General features: G+C 37.6%; 4 protein-coding genes across 7 annotated transcripts; 2 read left to right on the forward strand and 2 right to left on the reverse strand.

The window, feature by feature from the left end:
* The first annotated feature begins 859 nt into the window (after window positions 1–859).
* On the forward strand, window positions 860–3,169 carry LOC108821097 (3-ketoacyl-CoA synthase 2-like). Its single transcript, XM_018594143.2, has 2 exons — window positions 860–1,607; window positions 2,343–3,169. Exons 1-2 carry the CDS (start codon window positions 873–875, stop codon window positions 3,105–3,107), a joined length of 1,500 nt encoding a protein of 499 aa, XP_018449645.2. The 5' UTR covers window positions 860–872; the 3' UTR covers window positions 3,108–3,169.
* Window positions 3,170–3,489: 320 nt separating this feature from the next.
* On the reverse strand, window positions 3,490–5,551 carry LOC108819088 (uncharacterized). The gene is made up of 8 exons (XM_018592078.2): window positions 5,373–5,551; window positions 4,968–5,061; window positions 4,771–4,821; window positions 4,504–4,677; window positions 4,218–4,397; window positions 4,014–4,133; window positions 3,790–3,923; window positions 3,490–3,714 (listed from the first exon to the last, which is right to left on the reverse strand). Exons 1-8 carry the CDS (start codon window positions 5,513–5,515, stop codon window positions 3,639–3,641), a joined length of 972 nt encoding a protein of 323 aa, XP_018447580.1. The 5' UTR covers window positions 5,516–5,551; the 3' UTR covers window positions 3,490–3,638.
* A 3,936-nt stretch (window positions 5,552–9,487) lies between these two features.
* Window positions 9,488–12,419, reverse strand: LOC108818977 (eukaryotic translation initiation factor 2 subunit gamma-like). Of its 4 annotated transcripts, none has more exons than XM_056997477.1 (9): window positions 12,284–12,419; window positions 11,863–11,983; window positions 11,675–11,736; window positions 11,415–11,527; window positions 11,220–11,322; window positions 10,767–10,994; window positions 10,452–10,670; window positions 10,060–10,320; window positions 9,488–9,971 (listed from the first exon to the last, which is right to left on the reverse strand). In XM_056997477.1, exons 2-9 carry the CDS (start codon window positions 11,969–11,971, stop codon window positions 9,669–9,671), a joined length of 1,398 nt encoding a protein of 465 aa, XP_056853457.1. In that variant the 5' UTR covers window positions 11,972–11,983; window positions 12,284–12,419; the 3' UTR covers window positions 9,488–9,668. The 4 variants fall into 4 exon arrangements, with proteins under 4 accessions (XP_056853457.1, XP_056853458.1, XP_056853460.1 ...); XM_056997478.1 differs by having other exon boundaries at window positions 12,280–12,396; XM_056997480.1 differs by having other exon boundaries at window positions 11,863–11,986; window positions 12,284–12,390.
* A 937-nt stretch (window positions 12,420–13,356) lies between these two features.
* LOC108822170 (uncharacterized) lies at window positions 13,357–16,703 on the forward strand. The gene is made up of 9 exons (XM_056997476.1): window positions 13,357–13,668; window positions 14,012–14,179; window positions 14,266–14,382; window positions 14,447–14,531; window positions 14,824–14,932; window positions 15,032–15,099; window positions 15,201–15,326; window positions 15,402–16,378; window positions 16,468–16,703. The coding sequence occupies exons 1-9, from the start codon at window positions 13,598–13,600 to the stop codon at window positions 16,670–16,672; spliced, it is 1,926 nt and encodes a 641-aa protein (XP_056853456.1). The 5' UTR covers window positions 13,357–13,597; the 3' UTR covers window positions 16,673–16,703.
* Window positions 16,704–16,753: the final 50 nt, after the last annotated feature.

Raw genomic sequence — 16,753 nt, forward strand, 5'->3', positions numbered from 1 at the left:
AGAAAATGACTAGTCAAACTTAAAAGATTCAAAGAAAAAATAAAGAATGGAATAGATGAGGATATGAGAGGAAAATAAAATGTATTTGGTTTTATAGGGTGATGAAAATATAGTAGAAACAAAATAAAATGATAACAATAATAATAAGTGACAAAATCTAAATTATGTTCATAGCATTAGCAAGAGCTCGAACGCTTCCCACCAGAAGTATGCCTACAACAACAAAGTCAAGTCACTTGACCAAAATAATTTAAATATATGGCTTCAATTTTCTTTTATTATCTATCTGGTGGCCTAGACCTTATGCTTTACCAGCTTTAAAACGGACGAGTCTGATAATACTCTAAATTTTTATAAATCATAATAACTATATATGCTTCTTACAAATTATTCTATGCTAACTATATTAATTATATATATTATTATATTTTAGATTTTTACAAGTTATTCAACCTATTATATATTTGACTTGACTCATTCCACACACAATTTCAACATACTAAATAATATCTACCAAAACTTTGTTGACAACTATTCAGGTGTATTGAAATTTCTCTTTATTTTATCGCAGACTGTTGGGATCGCACTTAGGTAACATATTCCTTAATTGTAATCATAAACTAAAAACCAACGGAAAGATGAATACTCTTTGCCTATAAACCATGGGAATACATAACATAACTACATTTATTAAACTGCCTCCTCTTTCTAATAATTTGCCTATAAATTGCCAATAACTCTCCACACTTTTAGGTCATAACTCATAAGTTATCTCCCTACACTGAACACCCTCGTTTTTGTTGGTCTTTTTTTTTTTGATAAAGTTTTTGCTGGTCTTATTAGTTTTGAATCCGAAATACCTACCAATTACCATGAAGGAGAATCACATTCAAAGCGAGCAGACAAACAATAATTTATCTGATGTAACAAACAAAAAACTCTCAAACTTCCTCTTTTCGGTATGCCTCAAATACGTTAAACTCGGCTACCATTACCTAATATCTAACGCCGTCTACATCCTCCTCGCTGCAACCTCCTTCATCTTCAACCTCACTAATCACACTCCCTTATACAACCACCTCCTCTCATCCACTCTCTTCGCCACTGTGCTTATCTTTCTAACCATCTACTTCACAACCCGTCCTCGTAAAATCTTCCTCCTCGATTTCGCTTGCTACAAACCCGACCCTTCTCTTATATGCACTCGAGAAACATTCATGGATCGGTCTCAACGTGCGGGTGTCTTCTCAGAAGCCAACCTCGCTTTCCAACAAAACATCCTTGAACGTTCCGGTTTAGGGCAGAAGACTTATGTCCCGGAGGCTCTCTTACGTGTCCCGCCGAATCCTTCTATGTCTGAAGCTAGAAAAGAAGCTGAGACGGTTATGTTTGGAGCTATAGACGCAGTGCTTGAGAAAACCGGAGTGAAGCCTAAGGATATTGGGATACTTGTGGTGAATTGTAGCTTGTTTAATCCCACGCCTTCTCTATCGGCTATGATTGTGAATAAATATAAGCTCAGAGAAAACATTTTGAGCTATAATCTTGGTGGTATGGGTTGTAGTGCTGGTCTTATCTCCATTGATCTCGTTAAACAGCTTCTTCAGGTAATTATTTATCCCCTCTAGTTAAGATTACTCCAGCTTTACACATATATTAAAAACAATTTTTAACTATAAATATATATTTTCTATAACTAATAATTTTAAAATAATAATAATTCAGAAAATTTATTTTTTGAAATATACAATCTATTTATTAACTAATAAAATAAATCAAAAATATATTTTTTAAATACACGTAAATTTAAAATTATTAGGACTATAAATTTCATAAAATCTAAATACACGTAAAGTCTCACATATGGTGAAATGCATGTGTTTAACAAGTTTCATGATATTACTTACCCACTAACATCTTTTCATGTTTTGCATTTATAACACTAAAATAGCAAAATTGTGAAAAGTACCAAAAATATGCCTAAAATTACATATTGGATTCTAATCTAGAAACTAGAAAAAAGGAAAATCTGTTTAAATTCGTTGCTCATTGGTGAATAACTAAATGGGAATCCTTTTTCATAATAATGTTTAAGAGAAAAACCAATGTTAAGAATATCGACATATTGTTTTGTAAAAAACATTTCATTAATTATTCCGTCACTCCACATATAATATTTACTAATCATATCGGAAATCCGTAAATATTGACATACAATTTACATATAACGAATTTATTATAAAAAAAAATTATACACAAATATATATATATATATATATACTTGTAAAATAAAAACTTTGATTTTTTATAGATATATATTTTCCAACTTTAATTTCATGCAGGTTCAAGCAAACTCGTATGCACTAGTAGTGAGCACAGAGAACATAACCCTAAACTGGTACACAGGCAACGACCGATCAATGCTTCTCTCAAACTGCATTTTCCGAATGGGCGGCGCCGCCGTTCTCCTCTCTAACCGCTCCTCCGACCGCTGCCTCTCAAAGTATCAACTACTCCACACTGTCCGCACCCACAAAGGAGCTGACGACAACGCCTTCAACAGCGCTTACCATCGCGAAGATAAGAACAACAACAGCAAAATCGGTGTCTCGCTATCAAAAGACCTAATGAAAATCGCTGGAGAAGCTCTCGAAACGAACATTACCACTCTTGGACCGTCAGTCCTACCAATGTCCGAACAACTTCTATTTTTGGCGACACACGTGTCTCAAAAATTATTTAAAATCAAACCTTATGTTTATGATATGAAGCTAGCTTTCGAGCATTTTTGCATCCACGCAGGAGGAAGAGCAGTGCTCGATGAGATTCAGAAGAATTTGAATCTTTCCGAATGGCAGATGGAGCCTTCGAGGATGACTTTGAATAGGTTTGGGAACACTTCGAGTAGCTCGGTTTGGTATGAGCTTGCTTATATTGAAGCTAAAGGGAGGATTAAGAGAGGAGATAAGACTTGGCAGATTGGTTTTGGGTCAGGTTTTAAGTGTAATAGTGCGGTTTGGAGAGCTTTGAGAAGTATTGATCCGTCCAAGGAAAAGACTAATAATCCATGGATCGATGAGATTCATATGTTTCCCGTACAGTTATAGTCTGTCCATCTCGATAGTTTAAATTCTTTTTATCGAAATTTATATTTTAATGTATTATGTTATCTTTTGTTTAAATAAAAATCTGAAAAGAAGGATGATGCGAACACTGGACGTGACAAAACGAAGAAACAAACAAGTTTACACGACATGATTTGCTGTGATTCCCGTAAGCTTAAGAAGCTGTAGACCCCTAATTTGGCTCAATAGGCCCATTAATTTATCAAACAGTACACATGGACTAAAATCTAAAATCGATTTGTACAGAAGAATATTATTGTTCACGGTAAGCTTTCACATGGTTCTAGCTCTAACTTAGCAGAACATGTGTGTATGTAAATGATGAATACTGGACGTAAACATTGGATTTTCACACTTCAGGACATAAAATAAAAAGCTCTCAAGTAAGAAACAAAACAACACAGGTGAATTGTCTGAGTAGCACAAACACACAAGAAACTCCTTTTTTTTCTTTAGTACTGATCAAAATCTGGATACAGAGTTGAGAATCAAACAGCAACAAAATAAATGGCCTTACGAGCTCTTCGATACTTCCTTGAAGATGCGAGGGAGAATCTCATGTGCACCGATATCTAGACCTTGAGGCTCCCTGAAAATCAAACCCCGCCCCCCAACCAGTAAGTTAAGTTACAAAAGCTTGTGTGAAGTCATATTAGTAAGTTACCTGCATAATGTCTGCCCCTTTTCTTTCGAGCTAGGAATGAACCAAACATTTCGAATAGATGGAGATTCAAACTGAACAAAGATTCCGTCGTTTTGTCCGAGCTTCCACTTCCTTGAGCCTTGACCTTTCCACACCTGACGACACAAGAGATAGTCATCCCTATCAGTCCTTAATAATATAAAACCAGAAAAAATAGACTTTTAGCAAGCAAAAAAAGGATTCACCTGCGGGTAAGATATACTACTCTTTGATGTCACTAGGCAAGCAGCTTTGGAAAAGGATTCTTCTGCGTACTGCCTCAGATACGTAAAGCAGTTACTGTGCGTGTGTGGTGACTCAAAAGCCTGCCAATAATGAACCTATACTGTTAGCAGAAAGACAAGAAGGTTTTGTTTTTTTTTCCTCTCTCTCATGTACTTCTTTAATACCTTATCGATGTTGACTACTGGTGCGTACTTATCGGTTTGTGTTTTCTCTTTGTCAAGAAGGAAATAGACTCTACTATCCACTTTAGATGTCTCGTGCCACGACTTGACAGCTGTTTCCATGGTCTCAACAAGAAAAGAAAACATCTCTTTCCAACACTCTTCAGCTCCATAGTTTGCAGACTGAAAGTGTTTGATGGAGAAAAATCAGAATCTGAGATGAATAAAGCAGGGAGAAAGACTTTCAGTGATTCTTTGAACATCACTTGGGAGTAAAGAGGAAACTAACCAGTTCAGATTTAAAGCTGTCAAGATGCTTGGCCATGTTGACATTAGACCTCAAGTTCTCGAGTTCTTGAGCTCTCTGTTTCTCCTTCTGCAGCTGACCGAGCCTCTTGATCTTTCTTGAGACTTCTGCGCTCTGTGGGTTGTACTGTAGAGCCATTTCAAATGCAGCCAAGGACTGTCGCAATCATCAAAAGAGATTATTAATATTTATGATTACAGCTTTTGTAAATCAAAAGCAAAAAGAATAAAAGAGAAAAAGGGGGTTTACATCATCATATTTCTCCATGGCTTCAAGCACAGAACCTTTCCTGAAGTACCCCTGAAAAAGATAGATCGGAACAAAAAAACAAACTTGTTTACATAACTGATATTACATGTCACTGTGGAAGAAACAGAACAGAAACCATAGAGGAAAAAAAAAAAGACAAGAAACGGTCTCTTGTCTGAACATATATATAAATATACCTTCTCCCATTGAGGGTTGAGTTTGATGGTTGTCTCAGCATCAGCTAAGGCTTTGCTAAGCTTAACGAGACTCAAGAAGGCAGCAGCTCGGTTACTGCACCATCGGGTAAAGAAAAAGTTTAGCAACATTTAAACATGTGCTTAATCGATGCACTTAAGAAAGTCATCAACTTTAGTTTTACAAATCACAAATTGTCGTTTGAAATATAGCCGAAATGTCAGCCATTCAAGGATAATAATATACCTAAACAATCTTTTTAAGGTCTAACATATGTCACAAGAGAACAAAAATCAGATCTTCTAAGAGCTCAGCTCAAAATGGAAGGAAACCCCATCAGAACCCAACAATTTAGATTCGAAACTAAATAAGAATCGTAAAACTGTTAGAACAAAGAACACTTTTGCCTGTAAAGAGTAGCGTTAGAAGGATCGAGCTTGATGGCCTGAGTGTAGAGAGCTGCGGCTTTTAGGTAGTTCCCAGCTTTGAAGAACTCGTTCCCTTTCTCCTTTAGAGATTTCTCACCTGTTTCCACTCCTTTCTCCGCCATCGCCAATCTGGTGACTGTTTCTGCTTTTCTAATAGGGTTTATAGAGTGGAGAACGCATAAACAAAATCGTCTGGTTTAACCGAACAAACCAAACCGGTTTTTACAAGGGTTGGTCCACTGATTGAACCATCTTCTATATTTTTTTATGTAAAACTAGGGGAAAGCCGCCCTACGGGCGGCTAAGTAGATAGAAAAAAATAATTAAAAATTTATAAGAGTCTTATCATTTATTATAATTTAAAACTGTGTTTGAAGTTCAATGATTTAAAAAATCTTTGGCTTAGCAAAAAATTAGTGTAATTAGTTCTGTTCTATAGGATGAATATTTTAATTAGTTTAAGCATCTTGTTAATTTGTTAGTTGTGCTTGTGCAGCATCACCTTTAGCATTGATAGTCCAAATAAAATAATGTTAATTGCACACCATCTTTAGTGTGTATGTGTATGTTTCGAGATGACAATAAAAATAAAACATAGTGGTGGTATCATTTAGATTGTTAACAAATTTGAGAACGTTATATAATCTTGAAAAGGCTTACGCAGATTAGAGTAGGGGTAGAGATAACCAGGTTGTTTTGTTATGGTATATTATATCTCAAGATAGCCTGATCACCTGATCACGTCTGGTTTTATGGGCGTTTCTTGCATCAGCCGTTCTGTTTTCCTCCTTCCATACTCAACATGTAAGTTGTGAAGAAATTTTTCACTATCTTGCTTTCGAGCAGTGTGGCTCAGAGTTTTCGAAATAACGCCGTCTCTGTGGCGAAATATAAACGAAAGACTTTGCAAATTGCAAGTTGGGCCGATGTGTTATAATTTTCCTTCCTGATTACAAATCCAGCTAAATTGACCAAACTGGAATGTGATTGATGCTGCAAAGTGGAACTTTATATAAGCCGAGTGATATTCTATATTTACTCTGAATAATTACATCGTTGAAATGATAGCAAATAATAGAATTGGCCATGGATCATCTCTCCACACCTTCCACCAAATAAAAAAGTGAACACTACAAACTATTAAAGATACATTCCACCAGTTGTTCAAAAAATAAAGATACATTCCACCCAAAGGCGAATCACAAAAAGGATCATGAGACTTACAAACCTAGTCAGAAACATATAAAATAGATGATCCAAACAAAACAAAAAACAAAAAAACTTTTTGCACAAAATAAACTAATACTAAAAGCCTAGATAACAATTCCAAGACATACCTTTTACAGTCTTTCATTTTGATGATTCTCAGAGAAAGTCTTGAGTAATAGACAAAAGTGGATACCATAACTTCATTACCCTCATCTTTGTCATGACATACGTTTTATATATCAGGTTTAGCTATGTTTCTGCTTTCTCTTCTTATCCTGCCATTTTGAAATATCTATGTGTGTTTCTTATAACAAAGTTCACATCCATGTAAAGTAAGCTAAGGATCTCCACTTATTCACAAACAATTTGGCTCCTGTTTTCTTTGTTTCATCAGAGTGTTGATATAAATATCACTTGTTCACAAACAATTTGGCTCCTGTTTTCTTTGTTTCATCAGAGTGTTGATATAAACATGACTATTTTCCAGCGGAGATCACTTTCAAAACCAACAAAGCATAAGGAATAGTATCTAAGAACTGAAACGTACACTAAACCAAAAAGGAATGATAATCTTCATTACCTTTGGCAAGTAAGTTTGAGAAGTTGACAACCTCTTGAAGCCATTCTCTGCTAGCAATTACCAATAAATTATCCTCTTGAATAAGTTAGCTACTGTGACTAATACTCGAGCTTCCTTTTTTTTGGTCAAAAATACTCAAGCTTCCATTGCTACCATTAATAACGTTGCTGCATCTTCAAAAGTAGCCAATTCTTTATCATGTAATCACTGATGCAATGTTCCAAGCTCCTCTTAACACTGCACCAAATACCCAAACATTAACTTAAATCTCTTAGTATTAAGCTAATAAACTGTTCTTACATATTCTACATTAAAATATGACTTTAGCAATGTCAATTAAATTGCCAGTACTAAGCATGTCTCATATAAAATCAAAAGAACTGAATTTCTTCATCAAAATCAATCCTTTAAAAAAACTAAGACGATCAAAATACAGATTTTTGAAGCTACTAAACTTGTGGCTCACCGCCAGTGAGTGTCAGATATCTCCGGCAGAACCTTTCTCTCAGCTCTACTCACTTCAGCAGCCTCCATACACTGAGCATCCGCAAGGGTCGCAGTGGAAGCAACGTCCATGTCAGTTTTAGCCATCTATCTGCTCATCCCTTCTAGAGATAGAAGACGTGGTGGTGGTGGCTGCAATAGCAGCAACAGATGCAGCTACACTGGCTACAGTAATAGCAACACGAATCTGATATAGTTTTTGATTGCATATAACAGGGCTGGAACAGCAAGAAGCACATTGTTCCGGGCTGCCTGCAAAATAGACTCATTGCATTATAAAATTTCAACCAATTGAACTTAGAAATCAACATTCCAAAATCTAACAAAACCCCATAAACTGTAAAAAGATGATACGAAGATGAGAGTATGTTATGACATACGCCAAGAGATCAGAAAACAAAAGGTGAAGAATCTAACTTTAAATTTGAGAATGTGCCCTAGGAAAACTCTAGTAAAGACTCTTTAATTGATTGGACTCTTTTTAATTAGCAAAGAAGAAGTACCTGGACAAATATTGAAATAGATAGAAGTGGCTTGTCCCCAACTTTTGTGGTGCTTAGCCTACACTTTGAACAAAAACAATTAAGTATTAATAGATCCATTCTCAGAAAAGCGAGCGAGTTAAAAATAGATAACAATTTTGAAATCAAATCGTCTTTATGCACAGAACTCATGAGTGAGAGTAATCACGATCAGATCTCTAATAAATAAAAACAGAAGAGTAAAGTACCAAAACAAACTTTCTAGTGAGGATGATTCTGAGAGATGAGGCTTACCTATTTTATAGGTGTAGTATGATTCACATGAACTTGAACACAAAAGAGGGGGTTTCGAGGTGTTACATCTACATGGCCAGAATCACCTCTCTGGAGATTCGGATCACTTTCTTATTCCTCTTTCGCAGTTCGTGGCTTGTGGCTTTATTCAATTTTCCGGAGAACAGAGATGGACCTATGAACAGAAGATCCAAACAAAGAGTGATTGATTATAGAAAAATTCAAATCAGATTCGCAATCATGACTTGGGTTGCCATACATGTAACCTGAGGATCCATGACGTGTTGTAGCAGGCTGCATAGGTTAAAGCTGGAGATGTATTAGGCCTGTGAGTTGCAAGCCAGTTTACATTCACCGTCGCCGGCATCATGGTCGCCTGTTCATATGGCAAACAAAAAAAAATCAGAAAAGCTTGGTAACGAATTTAAAAAAAAAAACTATTTTGATAACGAATACAGGAACAAAATGATCTCTAGTGAAGAACTATTATCACCAAAACACAAAAAACGCGAGAAAGAATTAAAAAAAAAAACAAAAAGAAAAACCACAGAGTCAAGCCGGATTCACCTTGGCGTCCAGGAGAACATGTCGACACTCGCCGTCACGCTTAACAATCATAGCTTCCCAGATTCTAAGCAAACAGACCTCAGCGGTGGAGGTGGCCTTCAAATCGGCGAGGAAGACAGAGGAATTAGCCATTATCGACTTTGATTTCTTAGAAAGCTTATGAATGTGAAGAAAGAACTGATCCATTTCATGGGTTCAAGCATACGTTTTATAGTATAAGATTTCATGGGTTCAAGCCTAAACGTTTCTGGTTTATTACAATCTGGAAGATGAACAGAGTAAGGTTTCGATGAATCAATAGTTATGGAAGCCCAAATAGCAGCCGAAAGGAATCGATTGTAAATTGTAATATCAATTAAGTGATCTGACGTGTCAAACAAAGAAGACACCAGTTTCCACGCTGGAATCTGATGTGGCTCAACCTGGAGAGAGTTAACTGAATTATATATAAATAGATTAAAATTCCATTTCAACAGACAAAAAAAAATTAATAATCATCTAAGGAAGAAAAAAACACAGTAAACTAGCAGTGACAAATATATCTGAAAATAGGTACTCTCCCCAAACAAAAAAAAAACCAAATGAACAAGAAGACTTTTTATTATCTTTTGAGGGTTTTAATAAAATTTGTGGAGCTCATCAGAAAGGTGAAGGAGGAACATCAATGGTGGTTCCAGCTTGGATCTGACCCCAACCAATCAAACGCCAATGCTTTTCCACACGCCTACTCAAAGCCACTTTCTCTCCTTTGCTCGTGCAAACAGGAGCGGTGAGTTGCAACTTAGCCAGGTCGTTCTTCACTCCCACAACTTTGGCTCCAGTGGACATGGAACCAATGTTGAGCATCAGAATCTCTCCCTTTGTTAGCTTTGTCACTTTCCCTTGTTTCTCCGATCCCTTTATTCTCACTCCCAACAGTCGCCGTAGAAGAAAGAAGTTCACCTACCAGAGATTATCTTTTTTACATTAACCCAACTTAACTAATTAATTACCAAAGAAGAAGACTGAAGAAGTAGAGTATCTCTCCTACCTCGAGTTCAACAAACACATCAGGAAGGGAGCCTATTCCACCAAGGACTTGACCGACCAAACGATCTGCACGAGTAAGAGTTGGGTCCATTGTTGTTCCTACTCCTATTAGACCTCCAGGCACTGCATACTGAAGCTCGTTCTGCTCCGCGTATAGTGAAATAATGCGTGAGTATATTGGAGTGCATTTTGGGTTCCCCCGCTCGTCTTTCACAACAATTCCAGGTCGGATCTCAATCAACTGGTTCACTTTCAAAACACCCTACAAAAATCAATAAAAAATGTAGTTAGAGACACCGATTGCATGATATATACTGTGATATATATATATGCAAAGCTAGAAAGGGGCATATAAGCAAGTTGTAGTTGAGAGATAAAGAGAGAGATAGATACCCTTAGGATACTTCCACCTGCAACTCCACCTTTAATCTCATCAACCTCAAACCCGGGCTTGTTGACATCAAAAGACCGAATCACTATCATATTTGGTGGTGAAATGAAATTCCTCTTAGGGATTGGGATCTTCTTGACAATGTACTCGCATACAACATCAATGTTGTATTTCAGCTGGGCTGATACAGGGACTATTGGGGCACCATCCGCGACAGTGTTCTGCAATCAGTATGCTATAAAATATGAGTACCAAGTTCCCTAAACCCTATTCCAACTGATGAAATGAGGACGTCACATGAGAGAAGAAAATTGAACCATTATAAATTTCTGTATGGCCTCGTGTTGGTTAATGGCAACGTTCTCTTGGATAAGATCAATCTTGTTCTGAAGGATTATGATATGCTTGAGCTGCATAATCTCAACAGCGGCAAGATGTTCGGATGTTTGTGGTTGCGGACAGCTTTCGTTTGCAGCGATAAGAAGCAGTGCACCATCCATGATGGCTGCTCCGTTAAGCATGGTCGCCATGAGAATATCGTGTCCCTGACGAATAGAACAAGAAGATCATCAACAAGAATAAAGCCAAGAGTGGAGAAATCAAATGCTTTCACATCAATCAATCCTCTCTCTTTAAACCCTCCACCCAACAAGACACCAGAAGCAAAAACATGCAGGTGGAGCACAATAACATCAGTAAGATGCATTAAAAAAAACAGATGGAAATAGCATTTTAAGAAGAATGAAGAGAGCCATAAAAACTAATCATACCGGGCAATCGACGAAAGACACATGCCTCAAAAGTTTCATCTTGGAGTTCTCGAATCCAGGGACATCACAATGTGGCTTGTCTTCCTTTCCACTTCCATATGCCCTATAATAACAAATACATTGTTAAAGACTCTCCGTCACAACCTTATATTAGAAGATTTAAAAAAAAAACAAATTTGCAAGAAAAAAACTCACTTGTAGCACATTGGTCTAGGGCATTTGTCATCCTCGCATTTGTAAATCTTGGCATTTGCATATCCAAGCTTAATGGTGATATTACGCTCCAGCTCATTCTTAAAACGAACAGTCTGCACAAGAAAGAGAAAATAATACAAATGATATAAGTGAGTCCACGCTGCTCAATCAATCAACTGCTCTAGTATAACAAAATATAGCACAGATTCAAATCACTCATGGTCAACTGAATTGTGAAAAAAAAGCCACAGTCAAGTTACCTGCACACCAGATATAGCTTTGACAACAGTGGACTTTCCATGAGCGACATGCCCAATGGTTCCTGAGACATAACACTATAGCCTTTAGCTTCTACTATTGTCCCAATGGTTAGCTCGTTTGACATAACTTAATAGAGAGAAAAAATATTAAAAAAAAGAAAAAGCCTTGCTATGTACGCAAACCTAACCTATGTTGATTGTAGCTTGGCGAGAAATGACCTCAGGAGAGAGAGTATGAAGCACAGTCACATCCAATTTACTAAGATCTTGCTCTGCCAAACCCTTGTTCCGTGACATTGTGACGAGCTCCTGCTTAAAAAAAAACGAGAATCAAATCAGAACCCTAGAGTTAGTTAAATCAGAATCCCCTTATTATAAGGCGAATCAGTTAGTGAGAACTACAAAGACAAGTCCCTCTCGGAGAAATTAATTACGGTTAAGTTCGGTTACCTAATTATCAAAACCAATTGGATTCCCAAATCTACAACTTTACAATTAAATCTAATGTGAAGTTCCTACGGAAGAACGGGAGAATGGAAGGAAGCTCTTGGCTTAAAATTTATGCTAGGAAGAAGAAGAAGAAGTGCGTGGAGATCGAAACAAACCTACCTGAAGGAACGACGCAAAGAGTGTGAGAAAGCGGCGCAGCTAGAGGAGGAGGAAGAAGAAGACAGGAGAGATGGTGGTGGTGCCTCAAGGTTTTTTTATCCGAGGGTTGGGTTTCGTCTTTTTTCTATTTTTCTTCTATATAATTAGTTTTGTAATTTATTTTGAAAATATATCAATATTTCTCATTATGTCCCCCAGTAAGAATTATTTTATTACCAACTAACACTTATTATAATCTTAATACGAATCACATCCACAAAATTTAACCTTCAGTTAGCAAATATACTACAATAAAACTACTAATGTAATGCTAATTTAACTGGAAAAAAAAATTGTACATCAAGAAAGGAACATCATCATGCAGTGATATGACCAATTTAAGTAAGCTTAGCTAGTGAATTTCAAGTAAGCTTAGTTAGTGAATATCACACTTTGCTCAAGATCTATAAAAGGTTTGAGTTAACCTTAATTGAGTACTTCTTCAGACACATTTCATATGTTATAGCAATTGCGAACTATAATGTGCATATCCGGTAAAACTATTGAATATTTAGGATCCAAAGAAACAAAAAAAATGTAAAAAAACGATTTGAATAGAGTCAGCAAGCTTGGTAAAACAGATTTATCTATACTAAGACGACTGAGCTTTTACCAATCAAGATTATGTGCTATACCATAGTATAATACTTTGTATTTATGGTGAATTAACATGCAAGGGCAAACGAGAAGAAGCCAATAACAAGTAGTATGTTTTAAAAGAAAACACAAGAGCCTAAAATAGAAAAACATATTATCCATGTACTATATATGATTAATTTGTCCACGACAAAAGTTGTGTCATGTGTCGTAAATCATGGTCTGTATAAAGGTTTGTTTATGATAGGCTGGTTTGTTTTACTTAACGAGTTGTATTTTCAAAAGTAAGAGATATGTCTATTATGGAATTACCTATACGAGTTAAGTAACAATATTAAGGTCTTAATTTAAAGATATTAGAAAATACAGGGGTATCATTTAAAATAGAAAAGTAGGAGGAGTCTAGATAATCAAGAGCTGAGGCAAAATAAAAAAAAAAAATCGTTTATTACCAGACCTTCCTTCTCTCAGACAAGGCATCGTGTCTTTTTTTTTTTCCTTTTAGGTTTCTTCGTCCCTCCTCTTCATCAGAAATCAAACCCATCACGTTGAGGTCGGAGCCGCCACCGCCGCCGCCGCCGAGGAAATTAGGAAAATTTAGATCGGGGCGAATTGGCGTGTATTGCCACGGGAGATCTCAGATTTAGCATCTAATATGGATTCGATGTGAATTTGAAGATGACGGAATCTATGTGGTCACACGATCAACCTTCTCCTCAGCCCTCACCAAAACCAGTGGCTCGCCAAAGGTCATAACTTTATTACTATTATTATTATCGTGGAAATGGAATCGAAAGTAGAAGAAGAAGGAACCCTTTTTGATGCATCTGAATTATGGACTACTATTGTTCATATTGAAGAGATCTATAGGAGATGGCTGTTTTTGGATGGTTATGTAGTTATTCTTAAAGCGACAGATCTCTATGTTTTCATCAGATTTGGCACCTTATCTATATGCTCAGAACGAATACTATGACATTAGTTTCAGCAATTTTAAAAGGCAGTTTTGCTTGGGAATGAATCTTGAACTAGATTACTTTTTTCTTTCTTTCTTTTAGCTTCTGATCTGCTTGGATCTTACTGATTGTTCAGGTCTAGGAGCATCTTCAGGTTACTGGTTCAGAGAGAGATTTCACCTAAAACAAAGTCTGTGCCACGGAAACGATGGGGAGTTAGCCGCCGATGTGTTACTGCTGCTGATTCACCCTGTGGAACCAGTAGGGAACCTGTGAGCGAGCAGAGACATAATCTTATTTCATGGTACCTACCTTGCTTCTGCCTCTTATTTCATGGTATCTTATGTGAAGATTAGTTTATGATGTGGATTACATTCTCCTTGTATGTAGGGTTGAGGCAGAGTCATTGCAGCATTTGTCTGCTACCTACTGTCCTCTTATGCCTCCTCCGAGGTCAACTATTGCAGCCGCTTTTAGTTCTGATGGAAGAACTCTTGCTTCTACGCAGTAAGTATTATTTGTTGTACTATGAATCGTTTCAGATCGCTAATGAGGTTTACTTATCTTGTAGTGGTGACCACACTGTTAAGATTATTGACTGTGAGACTGGAAAATGCTTAAAAGTTCTGAGCGGCCACCGGAGGACACCATGGGTGGTGAGTTAGAGAATTTCTATCTTATTTCTCTTTTCTTCATTAATTTTTATGACTTCCCATAGTTACTAGGTAGTGGCTTTGCTTGACCATAGCTGTATTACCTAATTGAAATGAATTTGGTGGCTCTATTTGTCTTGTCACTTCCTGATTGGTTATGTAGAGGTTGGATGATAGGTGTCAACGTTGTTATCTTTTGGTTTAAGGTGTAGCATGTTAGACAACACTTGCTATGATTTAAGTTTCGTTAGCCTACTGCTTTTAGTATCTAATGCTATTGACTTCTTCCATGCAGGTCAGATTCCACCCACGCCACTCAGAAATAGTTGCTAGTGGAAGTTTAGATCATGAGGTGCGCTTGTGGAATGCAAAAACTTCAGATTGTATTAGATCTCATGATTTCTGTAAGTGCTATGCATTATGGCATTTTGTTCTTTCTCCTCTTTTTTTTTTTGGGGCATATAATCAACTATCGTCCTCCTCTTCTTCTTTTCCCTAAACAGATCGACCTATTGCTTCTATAGCTTTCCACGCTGAAGGTGATATACTTGCTGTTGCATCTGGTCATAAGGTATCTTACTGCCTTTTGCATGCAGCCTATCCTTTCAGAGTAAAATATCTGTTATAAAGGTTTCTTAAAGTTTGATTAATACTTTTTTTCTTCTTTTGAAGTTGCACATATGGCATTACGATAAGACAGGGGAGGACTCAACACCAGCAATTGTTTTGAAGACGAGGCGCTCCCTGAGAGCTGTACACTTTCATCCACATGGGGTTCCTCTTCTCTTGACTGCAGAGGTGAGCTACATATTGTGAGGATTGTGTCAGTGTTCTGCCACTTTGTGGGCTTACTCTTTTAACTGCAAATGGCAGGTGACTGACATTGATTCACCAGATTCCGCAATGACTAGAGCAACATCTCCAGGCTATTTGCGATATCCACCTCCTGCTATTTTCTTCACCAACACGCAGAGTGGCAGTCATACTAGTATGGCAGCGGAACTGCCACTTGTGCCGTTACCGTACTTGCTTTTGCCTTCATATTCTCCTGATGATCCAAGAATCCAACATTCCACTGCTACTACTGGTCCAAGGAGTGCTCCATCAAGGTTTCAGAGTAATCAAAGTTCAGTAGAACACGGCAGCAGCAGAACAATGTCTACTCCTCCACCTCCTCCTCTTCCCTTGGCTATGTCCGGCGATCTTGCTGGATCCCCTCATGTCCCAGAAAACTCCCTAGCTAGAGCTAGAGCTTCGACCACAGCTGTTGATGCTATGGATATAGACGAAGCTCAACCTGTTGGAGGAAATAGAATTCCCAGGCAAGTGTCAAGTCAGTCAGATTTACTTGATTTTGGACAATTTCAGCAATTATTTCACTCCAGAGACAGAGTTTCGTGGGAGTTACCTTTTCTACAAGGGTGGTTGATGGCTCAAAGCCAGGCTGGTGTTCTTCCTACTGGTGGTAGTGGCACAGCTCCTCCTCATGCAGGTTCTTCTTCAGCATCTCATTCATCCACAGCCAGTCTAGAGGCTGCAGTGGCGTCATTAGAAATTCCTGGTGGTGTTAACTTATATGGAGTTTCTGCAAGCGGCCACACCAGGGACCGAACCCGCTTCGCAGGATCTGGTTTAGCAGGAGGTCTTCCCTCTCGTAACGCTCAACAGGAAGGAACTGAAGCTCAACCTGTGGTGAACAGACTCCCGTCTGAACTGGCTACTTCCATTGCTGCTGCAGAGTTGCCTTGTACTGTCAAACTTAGAGTGTGGTCACATGACATCAAAGACCCATGTGCAATACTAAGGTCCGACAAGTGCCGATTAGCAATACATCACGCTGTTCTTTGCAGGTAAATTTTTCTCCTTAGTATAGTTGTATAAAATCTTGGATGATCGTAATGCTAAATAATATTTCACTTTTGTTACATTGTCTTTGCAGTGAAATGGGAGCTCATTTTTCTCCATGTGGGAAATATTTAGCGGCCTGTGTAGCATGTGTTATTCCTCATGCTGAGGCAGATCCTGGTTTGCAGACTCTGGTCCAACAAGATTCAGGCCTTGCAACTTCCCCTACTCGGCATCCTGTCACAGCACATCAAGTCATGTATGAACTTCGTGTGTATTCTCTCGAAAAGGAAACGTAAGTGTTATTAATTACATTTCTCAACTTTTGAAAGGGAATATAACAGGAAACTAACGATAGTGTGTCTTATGTATGTCTACAG

The sequence above is a fragment of the Raphanus sativus genome, unplaced genomic scaffold (assembly GCF_000801105.2).
Source record: "Raphanus sativus cultivar WK10039 unplaced genomic scaffold, ASM80110v3 Scaffold0661, whole genome shotgun sequence".
Taxonomy (NCBI): Eukaryota; Viridiplantae; Streptophyta; class Magnoliopsida; order Brassicales; family Brassicaceae; genus Raphanus; species Raphanus sativus.